The 11,476-nt window shown below is 41.5% G+C and overlaps 2 protein-coding genes across 4 annotated transcripts in view; both read left to right on the top strand.

Moving 5' to 3' along the window:
* Positions 1-1,207: 1,207 nt before the first annotated feature.
* On the top strand, positions 1,208-7,583 carry LOC306833236 (sterol 26-hydroxylase, mitochondrial-like). The gene is made up of 9 exons (XM_079358363.1): positions 1,208-1,508; positions 1,919-2,100; positions 2,892-3,091; positions 3,337-3,534; positions 4,817-4,980; positions 5,235-5,401; positions 5,570-5,651; positions 5,926-6,126; positions 6,862-7,583. Exons 1-9 carry the CDS (start codon positions 1,269-1,271, stop codon positions 6,991-6,993), a joined length of 1,566 nt encoding a protein of 521 aa, XP_079214489.1. The 5' UTR covers positions 1,208-1,268; the 3' UTR covers positions 6,994-7,583.
* A 1,231-nt stretch (positions 7,584-8,814) lies between these two features.
* tns1b (tensin 1b) overlaps positions 8,815-11,476 on the top strand; it is a 167,945-nt gene continuing 165,283 nt past the window's right edge. For all 3 annotated transcript variants that reach the window (XM_079357019.1, XM_079357015.1, XM_079357018.1), the window contains exon 1: positions 8,815-9,297. In XM_079357019.1, the coding sequence (XP_079213145.1) occupies positions 9,199-9,297 (99 nt within the window). In that variant the 5' untranslated portion in view covers positions 8,815-9,198. The remainder of the gene's footprint in view (positions 9,298-11,476) is intronic.

Raw genomic sequence — 11,476 nt, 5'->3', positions numbered from 1 at the left:
TTTAATTACTGTTCGAAACACTGGGACAGAAACCCACAAAGACAGTTTTGGAGTGAGAAGAACATAACATACAGATGTGATACTGAAAAATAATTCAGCTGCTCTTTTTGCTGTGAATTAAACTGCTGAAAAGTCAGTTTATCTACTGAGAGGATTCTCTGTGTGAGCCGTGATGTCAGAGACAGTCAGGCTTCAAGAACACAAAGTGTTGAAAATACTTCATAAGGTTTACAGTGGGGAGCGACAGGCTGGTGGTTTGGCTGGGTGTCCCATGTACAGAGGCTGTCAGTCCTCATCACAGCGGCTCCGGGTTCAAATCTGACCTTTGCCCTTTCTGCATGTTGTCCTTCGCTCCTCACAGCATTTCCTGTTTCTCTACAGCTGTTCTATCTATAAAGGCAAAAATGCCCCAAAATATCTTTTAAAAAGGTGAAACACTGAGAGGCAGGTTGTGAGATTCCTTCCAATAAAAGAAAACAAAATTGGCTTAAAATTGCGTATTTCTTTATTATTTTAACCATAACTGTGAAAAAGTTTTCAAAAAAGTAATTCAAGAGATACATTTTTTCTGTTTCTAAAATTTCTTACAAGCAATTGCTTAAATAATTTTTGCCACATAGTGCGCTCGGCTGTAAGCAATGGTGAATCTTTTAACCCCCTCCATGCTCATGGACTCTAGCAACTTATTTTGGGGGTCCTTTCTCTGACAGTTATAAATTCAAAAGGCTGAAAACTTTGATCAGAAATATGAGCTGATGTATTTATTATCATGGAATTACATTTTCTGCGTTCTTTATTGTCTCTCTTGTATATCAGAAATATTCACAATACATTTGTATTTTAAGTACTTTTCTATACATGAAAGATCACCATTCCAAACACTTCATGGTGTTGTAGTAAATACATCAAATCAACAATAAAAATCCAGATAAAAAAATACAAGGTGAAGAGAAATAGGTGAAGAATTTACAGAGTCCAAAGACCTGAAGCTTATTGTTAAAGTATTATAAAGCTTAGAAAAGCCTGGCTGTAAAGTTTTGTATTATATAACTTTTACATTATGTATTACATAATGTTTTGAGCCACTGCACTAAAAAGCGCATTTCTTGGTATGGTTGGAATGTTTCTTTGTGGCCTTTGCTCCTGTGGTTTGGTCCCTGAAAAGTGTGCGGAGAGGGTTAAACTTGCTGCGAGACGTGGCCCCTCCCTGCTCCGCTGCTCTCCTGGATGTAACAGGAGCCTGGTGCAGTTGTTGCTCTGCCCTCTTCATGGCTGCATGCGTGTCCCGGAGTGTGATGTGGAGGAATGGCAGCTGGTTGTTGTCAAATCCTATCTGCAGGCCGCGGGTCTGCTGCAGGGGGTTGGGAAGCACCTCGTCTGGACCGGGGTCCCTCTCTACCTTTCAGGACAAGCCTCGAACAGCAGCAGACCTTCCACACGTCAGTGTCGCTGAGCTGCTCTACAGGATGGTGTTTCAGGGATTTTATAACCGTTTGCATGAGTTACAGGTACGCTGTAGAGTCTAATGTCTCAGAGACAACAATGTCAGCTGATCTCATCTGCATCTAAAAATGCTGCAAACTTTCTTTGTAATGCATTTCAGAAATGCCTGATATAACTTTACATTGGTTGCTGAGTTGACCTCCTGAAGCTGAATGGTATAAAGGTTTGCAATGCATAATAGAAAAAGTCAGGCTGGTTGCATTACCCTTGTTCCCATAGTAACCTCTGGAAAACATCATCTCACCCCCCTGAGAGGAAAGGCTTGTTTTCCCTCTCTACATGCCCGCTTATGTGAGACTGATTACACAACATTGTGCATTCTATTAAAGGAATGGATGGAGAAACTTTGCTACGTTGAACAAATTACTGCCTGTTGTTGAGCTGTTGTTGTATTAACTCTTCCTTTTCCTGTCAGATCCAAGACAAGCAGCGATATGGAAACATTTTCAAAAGCGGATTGAAGTCGGTGTCTGTGAACTCGCCTCAGCTGCTGGAGGAAATCCTGAGGAACGACGAGAAGTTCCCTCGCCGAGGAGACATGTCTCTGTGGACTGAGTATCGCGACATGAGAGGACTCGGTTACGGACCTTTCACAGCGTAAGACCTCCACACATTGTGTAATGCTCACAACAATCCTCATCTCCCAGCTGTTTCTTTCCCCATGTATAAACGTGGGATAGGAATAGCACCCATTGGAGTTTGTAATTCTTACATAAGTCCTTTCATGTGAGACGGATGGATTGACTGTGACCTGCTCGTATGAAACACTTTGTCAGCGTGTTTCTGACCTGGTTTTGCAACATTCTTTCCTGACTTCTGTCGGATTCCTCCTTGGCCTTACAGTTAAGCTTTAAGCCAGGACTTGTTGATTTTGTATGTGCAGAAAGTTTTGGACATATCGTAAGAAAGCTAATGTCATATTCTCATCCTGATCGGTAGTTCTTCCATCAGCGCTGAAATGTAACCACAGCTTTGCTTCATTGTCTAATCTTTTGTCAGGACTTAGTAGACACTTGGCAGATGAACCTGAGAGTGATCAAAGTGTCACAAAGTTGCACAGAGAAATAGAGTGACGATCATCCTTTCATATGGCATATAAATGAGCCATTGCATCCCTCTGTAGAATTACATTGGTCTCGGCTGAAGCTCTTCTAAACACGCCTTAAGGTTGACGATTGAAGCTTTGTAGATTCATCTCAAACAGCCTCACCAGGAACAACATCAGTTTCAGTTTAGGTCTGATAGATTTAAAGGTATGCAGTTCTAGATTAGTGCTGTTCTGGTTCAATTATGTTCTGGCTCGCTCCTCCCACTGATTGCTAAAATAAATGAAGTCCACTTTTTTTATCCTACTTTATGTTTCTCACTGAGTGTATTTCTGTTTTCAGGGAAGGGGAGAGGTGGTACAACCTGAGGGCGATGCTGAACAAGCGCATGCTGCATCCAAAGGACTCTGCACAGTACGGCGGTGTTCTCAGCGAGGTTGTCGCAGATTTCATCAAGAGGATGAACTACTTACGTCAGAGCAGCGCCACAGGAGATCTGGTGCCTGATGTGGCCAATGAGCTGTATCGCTTCTCACTCGAGGGTAAATAAAACAGAGACTAACCGTCTCTGTGTTGCTCCATCGAGTACTGCAGAGTGCTGAGTCAGGTCCATTGGAAATGTTTTCTGAATCTTATGCTCTGATGACATTTACATATCATAACAAATAAATTAAAGTTATTTTCTGTATGTTGCATTACATGTTTTATGCTTTCCTATTAATTAGAACTAAAAAACAGGTGATTGCAAAACTTCTCCTCACCTTGATTCTTTACCTTACGACACCAGGTATTGCGTCCATACTGTTTGAGACGAGACTTGGATGTCTTGAGAAGAAAATCCCTGCAGGCACCCAAGACTTCATCAGTGCCATCGGCCAGATGTTCTCCAACAGCATGGCTGTGGCTGTGTCCCCCAAATGGAGCCGCACCTTCCTGCCCTTCTGGAGGCGCTACATCGCAGGCTGGGAGGGCATCTTCAGCTTCGGTGAGTCGTTGTGCAAACGCAGCTCAGTGATTGGCTGCTTGGGCCTGATTTCTGCTCGTGCACTGAATATTTTCAGAGCTTACACTGTTGCATGTTAATTACCTGCTCTATGGTGTTGTGTTGTGAGCAATGACGGCTATACAGTTGGAGCCTTACATTTCATTTATAAGTTTTGTAAATTATTCGAACAGAGAAAATATGCAACAACTGTTTGCATTTTAGCTGATTGTGGAAGTCAATGGGCTGTAGAGGTGAGCTTCAAACCAGCATCATGCACGCATCATGTCTCTGCTGTGGTTCCAGACAGTAGGATGCTTAAATTGATCAATCCCAGTTGTGGTCAACATCCACAGTCAAAGGTATTTCTTGGATGGTGGATGTCAGGGTGCACAAGTATACATGTTGTGTTTATATTCAGGAACACTCTCATCATAGGTTATTGGAAGTGCTGTTGAACGTGGCACTGATGGCTCAAGATGCTCCCTGCAGCATACGACAGTATCCCAGGGAGCGTAGTGCTGACCTGCCAATATGAGGGTACACCTTAAGCTTTAGACTAGAAAGGAGAAGGCTGGGGTGGTGGAGGCAAAGCTTTGCCTGCACAGTGAGCAGCTTGGATCACTGAGAATGAAGGAGCTGTTAATTGGACCAGCTTGTAGTGAGAATGGGCTGTGATTGGTTAGTGAGTGATAAGAAGCAGTCAGCAGGCTGTCAGCTGATTACAGCCGAATGAAATAACACAAAGCTTCATTTGACCAAGTGAATAGTGTTCAAACAGAAGGATCCGGAGTGTTAATTATTAACTATTTTGTGGATTGCATCAAATGTTGTTTTTTCAGCAGATGGATGGTGTGTGTTGGACAAACTGCAGGTTGACTGACTAAAATCAGTGCATGTCACCCAGTGAAATTAAAGGGCTGTAGAATGGGACGCTACAGCAATTAGATAGTTAGCTTGCCTGTGCACAAGCTATTTTTTTTATACTTTGGTTTATGTAAGCATTACACAAATAAAGAATGTTTACTTCTGTATTCTGGAGATGTTTATACAAGCTTTTGTTGAAGTCATTTCTGTTTCCATGAATCTAGTCTGCAGCTTGGTGTAGCTTCTGATGTAATATTAGTTTACATTTTATTCACTAAACTAAACAAGCATATCAACCAAACAAGTAAAAATATTAACCTTTTATTTTACCCAACAATTCACTGGATGTATTATATTTGTCAGAGGATTATTTCTTTTCATATACTAAATTCGAATCCTCCTTCTGCTCATATTTCAGCTAAAGAGTTGATCGACAAGAAGCTGGAGGTCATTCAGCAGCGTGTGGACACAAACCAGGAAGTGGAGGGTGAATATTTAACATACCTCTTCTCAAACACCCAGATGAGCACTAACGACGTGTACGGCAGCATCGCGGAGCTTCTGCTGGCTGGAGTGGACACGGTAAATGAAATCTTTGCAAATCTCTACCTTCCATCAGAGATGAGCTCCAGATTGAATTTAGTGCAAGTCATCTCACGCTGTCGTACTGCTCGATGAAAAAAAGGCCTTCTGAAAATGTATAATTGTGAATTGTCAAAACAGAAGTTTGGCTGCAGAGCTGCAGCTCAGATTCAGACGTTTCTTTCTGCAGATGCACCGAACGTGTGTATTTAAGCTTCTGTGCTCCCTTCTGATGACGTGTCTTTGTTTTAAAGACCTCCAACACCCTCACATGGACGCTGCACCTGCTGTCCAAGCACCAAGACATCCAGGACAGACTTCACCAAGAAGTGTGCACGTTAGTACCCACAGACCGCCACCCCACTGCTGAGGAGGTCACCAAGATGCCGTATTTAAAAGCTGTAATCAAAGAAGCACTGAGGTGAGAGTTCAGCTCCCTCGGTCGTGTACAAGCAGGATTCTGGAGTTTTCGTCTAGATTTCAGGCTCCATTTCTTTTTTTTTTTGCATCACATTTCCTACTTTTTTTTTGGTCCAGATTTAACCAACATAAGGAAAAAGACATAAAGTCATTATTTTTTGTTTAACAGGATGTACCCCGTGGTTCCCATGAATGCAAGAGTCATTACAGAAAGGAGTGTTTCTATTGGTGGATATCAATTTCCCAAAAATGTGAGTCTAATTTTAAACTCTTTTTTTCTGTATTTTTCTCATGCCTTTGTAATGTTTATTGTAATGCTGTTGTAAAGCTCTTTAATCTGTATTAGTACAGGCATTAAAGTCAATAATTGACTTGATGTTTGTTCATTATAGCTTCAATAACTACAACAGCTACTAAATACACAGAACTAATATCCACAAGTCAGAGAATCTTCTTTAAAACTTTAAACAAAAGGACTTAAAAACAAAAACAAACATGAGGGTGTCGGTACTTTGTCTTTTTCAGACCGCTTTCACGCTGTGTCACTACGCCATCAGCCATGACGCCGACACATTCCCGGAGCCGCACACATTCAAACCAGAGAGGTGGCTCCGTGACGGCCGAGAGAGGCCAAACCCTTTCGGCTCCATCCCTTTTGGCTTTGGAGTGAGAGGCTGTGTCGGCCGTCGTATCGCTGAGCTGGAGATGTACCTGGTTCTGTTTCGAGTAAGTGACAAGAGGGAAAAGTCCGCAGCACCTTTGGAAATGCATCAAATGTGATTGGCAGTGTGAAACATTTAAGAGGCGTTTGGGTGGAATGACGCAGCTTGTTAAAAGAAAGGGCAAGCTACTGCTTGGGGCCCCAGACCAGTAGGGGGCCCCCTGAGGTTTAAAAAAAAAGACAGTGGCCCTAATTCTGCACACTTTTCAACAACTCCATCTGACAGCACTGCTGTGAAAACCAAAGTTTGACCATGAAAGTTGACAATGGAAAATGAAGATAAATTCTCCATCTGTAGGAGAGAAAAAGTGCGGGGACACTGGCAGACATGATGGTGATGAACGATGGTTAGAGGGGCCCCAGTTGTGTTTTGCCTCTGGCCCCAACAGACTCTTAAATAGCCACTGTTTGGAGGCATGATTGTACAAAGGAAAAATATCAATTTGGTAAATAATGTTTTTCTCTGCAAAGCAAAAGAATATTGAAATTGCTGCACAGAAAAACCCATTTTAAGAACTTGGCAATTTCTCAATAATTATAAATGAAATCATCAAAGTTGGAGGGAAAATCAGTTTTAAATAAATTCTATTGATCTGCTTCATCAGGACTGTTGGACCTTATTGGACTTAGAGTCGTTTAATATAATTTGAGTGAAGCCTTAAAAAAAATGCTTCCTTGCTTCGTATGACTCTGTGTAGTAAACTGGCTGCAATAACTCTTCAAATGTATTTTCCCTCCAGATAATCAGGACGTTTCAAATCCACCCAGAACCCTCAATGGATGAGTTAAAATGCCTCTGCCGCACCGTCCTGGTCCCGGACCGACCACTGAACCTGCACTTTGTGGACAGAGGAGGCGCAAATGTAGCCTGAGTTTATCCTCACAGCTCTGTTGGAATACAAAAACGCATGTGAATGTAAAACTGCTCAAACACATAAAAACAAGAGAGACAGACAGGAAAACCTTTAATGCACCAAATGTACACAGAACACATTTTTAATCTTATTTTTAAGCACTATACAAAGAAACTCTCAATATGTATATTTTTATATTTTAATGAGGCTGAAGAACTGGTGTACACACTGGTTTGCGAGTCGTACAAAGATTTTATAACACATTGCTCACACAGACAAACCCTGAATGTTTTGAATGAAGTAGGAAACAGAGCGAGGTGGATCTCCTGGAAGCTTTAGAAAATGTTTATGATTCAGCAGAGTGGGTTAGTACTATCATAAAGATAGTAAATAATGTTTTATTATCCGTACGTTTCCTCCTTTACTTTTCTTGCTCAGTACATATAAACTCCACGTGTGCACTGCATGCAAGAAGCACAACAGATTCTATTAATGGGTGCACTGAGACTGGATATACTCCCGCCTTATTACTTTTCATTTATAGGTTAAATCAATACTCAGCATGCTGAACTGTAATACAGATCTTCATAAATCACAATAAAGCCTCAGCGTACACTGCTTCATGTATTTATTATTATGAATGATAGTGTAATCCTCTCTTTTGTTCGCTGTAAACAAAGATGAATGGAGCGTTTAACGGGAGAGGCTGGTCTTCCTTAGTAGAGATGGATTGTGGGGAATGTTGTTTACTAGAAATTGAATCCTTCTTCACACCTCTTACTCAGACAGGTCCCTCTTTTCTGCTGTGTTTTACAAAATAATCCACTGTGAAAGACAATGCCCTCCTTTGAGTGAAGGTCCATAGTCCATGTAACTTTTAACTCTGCTTACTGAGCATTTTTCTGGTAATAATAATTAAATCCCACATTGAAAATGAGCAAACAGATCGAGCTTTTACTAATGACTTGTTTTGAAACACCTGGATCACTTTTATAAATCACTATTATATTATTATAATTTACTCTTTTCACTAATGAAGAAAGGCCTTCAAGAACAATGATACTGATTTCATCCCCTTAGAGTCTCAGTATTTATCCTCAAAACATCTTGATGACATGTTACAGAAGGTTTTTTTATGATTATGATTAACATTCATTGATCACACGGGGAAATATTTAGTGTTAACATCAGCAAATAAACAATAAGCAGAATGGACATGTTCATGCACATTGCAGTTTCACTGAACATAATGTAACAGCAGTGAGTTGAGTTATCCAGGGAGCCGGCTTGGTTGAAAGGTCTGACTGCAGCAGGACTGAATGACTTCAGTATCTCTCCAATAATGTTCTAATAATTTGTTCTTTTGGGTAGCTGGCACACAAAACAAATAACTCAGATTAAATGAAGAGCATTTGTAAAGAACAGCACTGATTATTTTTATATAATTTACGCAGTATTTCGCAATTCCTCCAGCAGGGGGCAGCATGTGCATCTAAAAAAAAAAATAAAGCTCCACAAGTTCACCAGTGCCGCTCAGGCTGCAGAGATTCCCGCAGTCAAGAACAGCTCTCAGTCCAGCAGTTTGGTGAATCAGCAGGGAGCTGGTGCATGTCTGATCCAACACCTCATGTGGACGTTTAAGCCAAATGGACACACCAGATATTACAATTAAGATTTTACCAATGAATAAATGATTGATATTCTACATGTTGTCAGTTGGGGCTTTAAGATGTTTGCACATGTGAAATCTATTAAACAATCAATGCCATGCAGGCTTGAGTGACAGCCTGAACCACCAATCACAGGACCAAATGCAAACACAAACGTAAAGAGGGAGAGGGAGAGAGAGAGAGAGAGAGAGAGAGAGAGAGAGAGAGAGAGAGAGAGAGAGAGAGAGAGAGAGAGAGAGAGAGAGAGAGAGAGAGAGAGAGAGAGAGAGAGAGAGAGACTACCTGTTTGTCCTCCTCAGACTGTCTGCAGTGGCAAATTAAGTCATTTATTCAGCGCGTGGTGACTGACAATACGTTTGGGTGAATTATCTAGAGACGTATTTAAACTATTTGCTTTTTAATGCTCGGTGATGTCAGGCTGTCTGCGCAGACTTGTTGCCTGTTCCAGCGGGATAAAGTCAGCAGAAGTTTGTGCATGAGAGGCGTGAAAGGAGGAACCGAGCGGTGAACTTTTGAATGGGTTTGGACGCGCGCGCTCTCTGGCCTCGCTCGGATGGGATGCACGGTGAGCTTTATCTGCTGTGAGGACGACTTTCTGCAAATGCCTGTTTACCACCATGAGGAGAAGAAGAAAGAGAGCGTAAAAGGCAAGGTAAGAGAAGCAGAAAGGCGTGCAAGGTGGGCGTCAAAACACGGGCAAGTGGCGACAGAGTGGCCCAGGTTGTTTTCACTGCAGGTTGGATGTGCGTATTTGCACATTTACTCTATAGTACTATAGCCTATTGAACATTTTTATGTCGGGCTTCATTAAAACCTGGTTCCACCTGCGTCAAGGAAAAGTCATATAGATAACCTATGAACAGCAGAGCAGAATAACGCCTGTGGCTGTTACAGGTACACAGCCATAAATCCAGGTATATTGTGTGTCTAATACCTGCTTTGACATTAGGCATTCAGTCACTGCTACTACGTGTGTGAATGAGGTAAACCATTCACCATAATGACAGCCTGGGGCAACTGTGAGAAGTCCAAGTTCAGTCATGCTTGTTCTCTATGACACAAAGGCACATGGATCATCAATGGTGGTCCTACTTGTGTACTGTAAAGGAAATAATTAACTGGAACTTCCTCTTACTCTCTGTTTGTGTGGTTTTGTCGTATTTTTAAAGTTGTTAAATATATCATTTATTGGTAGCATGAGGCTCTATTTTTTACCCTGGGAAATGTGGTCAGTGACTTTTGACCTGCAGTGACCTGACAGTGTAAGATTAACCCAAAAAACGGTAATGTTTAAACTCGGGATACAAGAGGTGATTCCTTTATTCATGCAGCCCAATAAGATGAGCAAACCCCTCCTGGAGGAAGTTGTTTAAAAGTCAATCAATCATTTAATCCATCAATCTTGATTTGTACATGACAGTTCATATCTTAATGAGCAATTAGGCCTACAGATGAGCCACCATATTTACCTTTAGCATTATATTATCTCATTTTCTTATAGTTTATTTTCCTGCTTATAAATGGTTATAATTTTTTGAACCTGTAATATCTATTTTTGTTTACAAAACTCTTCGAGGGCAAGTGACAAATGAACTCCTGTGCTTTAAGTACCTGTGGTTGGTGATCTTAATGACACCTTTATAAGCACTGTTGATGAAAAACATTTTAAAAGATGTATTTCCTACTGCAGCTCAGACACATACTGGACACAGTGCAGCAGGGAAGTAGCACTAAAGAGACACTTTTAGACGTCTCCAATGACTTTTCCTGGACGCGCTGAGCTGTCTGGTGGCACAGACAAACAGCTGGCAGCAGTGAGCCGTGCAGGGCAGAAAAGAACTGTGGGAAATGAATGCTCCGAGTCTGCCAGCAGAGCCGTGGTCGAAGTAATGAAGTGGTGCTAAAAGTGTTGAAAACAGTCACTCATGTGGAGAGGCCAAGCGTCAGCCATGCTGAGTTTAAACAAGCAGGTTTGACTGGAGATTTAGGGCGACATTTGACAAGAAGGCTGGTCATCACTGATTTATCTTGAAGGTGCGGTTGTGTGTAGAATTCCTCTGTTGAATCTCTTTTCCTAAGAAGCCTATAAAACCTGCCAAATGCTCAGCCGTTGTCTTTTTTTGCAAACCATTTGCTCTTTCTTTCATGCCGATGTTTGTGTCGGAGGTGTTCTCAGGTACACACAAATGGCTTCCTGTGGTAATTGCTCCGTGTGTGTGCATGTGGTTTGTGTCTGAGGAGAAGAGGGTTTGGTCTCAGGGAGGCCCGAGGTGCAAAACTTTGAAGAGCGATAAGAATCGTCCAGAAAGAACAGCCCTCATGTAAAACCAAAGTACACAACCGAGACTTTGAACCAGATGAGGGGTCTTGAATAGACTTAAAGAAGAATGTGTGCAGTATGTTTTGAATCTGAGCGTTGTTATATAACGGCAGACTCAGAACAGACAGACCTTCTGTCCCTGACGTACAGTATTTGCAGGAATCCCATTAAATGTAGATGCTGTATGACACTATTGGGATCTGGTTTTAAATTCTACCACCAGATCTGTTGAAAGACCCTGATGATATTTAGCTCTCTGCTTTGTTGTAAAATTTATGACTGATTACGAATGACCATTAAATGAAAACAATTATTTGTGCTTTATGCAAAGACAAATGGCATTTCTTAGTTGTTAAGTGTTCATTCTGCAGCTATTCCCACTGAGTGTAAATCTGACATCAGTTCAAAGACACGCTCAGCTGGATGTTTTTAGGTTCCTCCCTTTGTATGATCGAATCCTAAAAGCTTGTGCTAACCAGCCAATCGAGAAAAAACGCACAACTTGTGCACA

The sequence above is a fragment of the Symphodus melops genome (assembly GCF_947650265.1).
Source record: "Symphodus melops genome assembly, chromosome: 12".
In the NCBI taxonomy this organism is placed as follows: Eukaryota; Metazoa; Chordata; class Actinopteri; order Labriformes; family Labridae; genus Symphodus; species Symphodus melops.
The sequence above is the reverse complement of the archived record's forward strand: the minus strand, read 5'-3'. Positions and strand labels throughout refer to the sequence as shown.

What these genes read in the sequence shown, in the direction of transcription:
- LOC306833236 (XM_079358363.1), top strand. Translation starts at nt 1,269, where the DNA reads ATGGCTGCATGCGTGTCCCGGAGTGTGATGTGGAGGAATGGCAGCTGG. An exon ending in GGTTACGGACCTTTCACAGC is followed by an intron (nt 2,101 to 2,891) that starts GTAAGACCTCCA and finishes TTCTGTTTTCAG; the next exon opens with GGAAGGGGAGAGGTGGTACA. An exon ending in TGCTGGCTGGAGTGGACACG is followed by an intron (nt 4,981 to 5,234) that starts GTAAATGAAATC and finishes TTTGTTTTAAAG; the next exon opens with ACCTCCAACACCCTCACATG.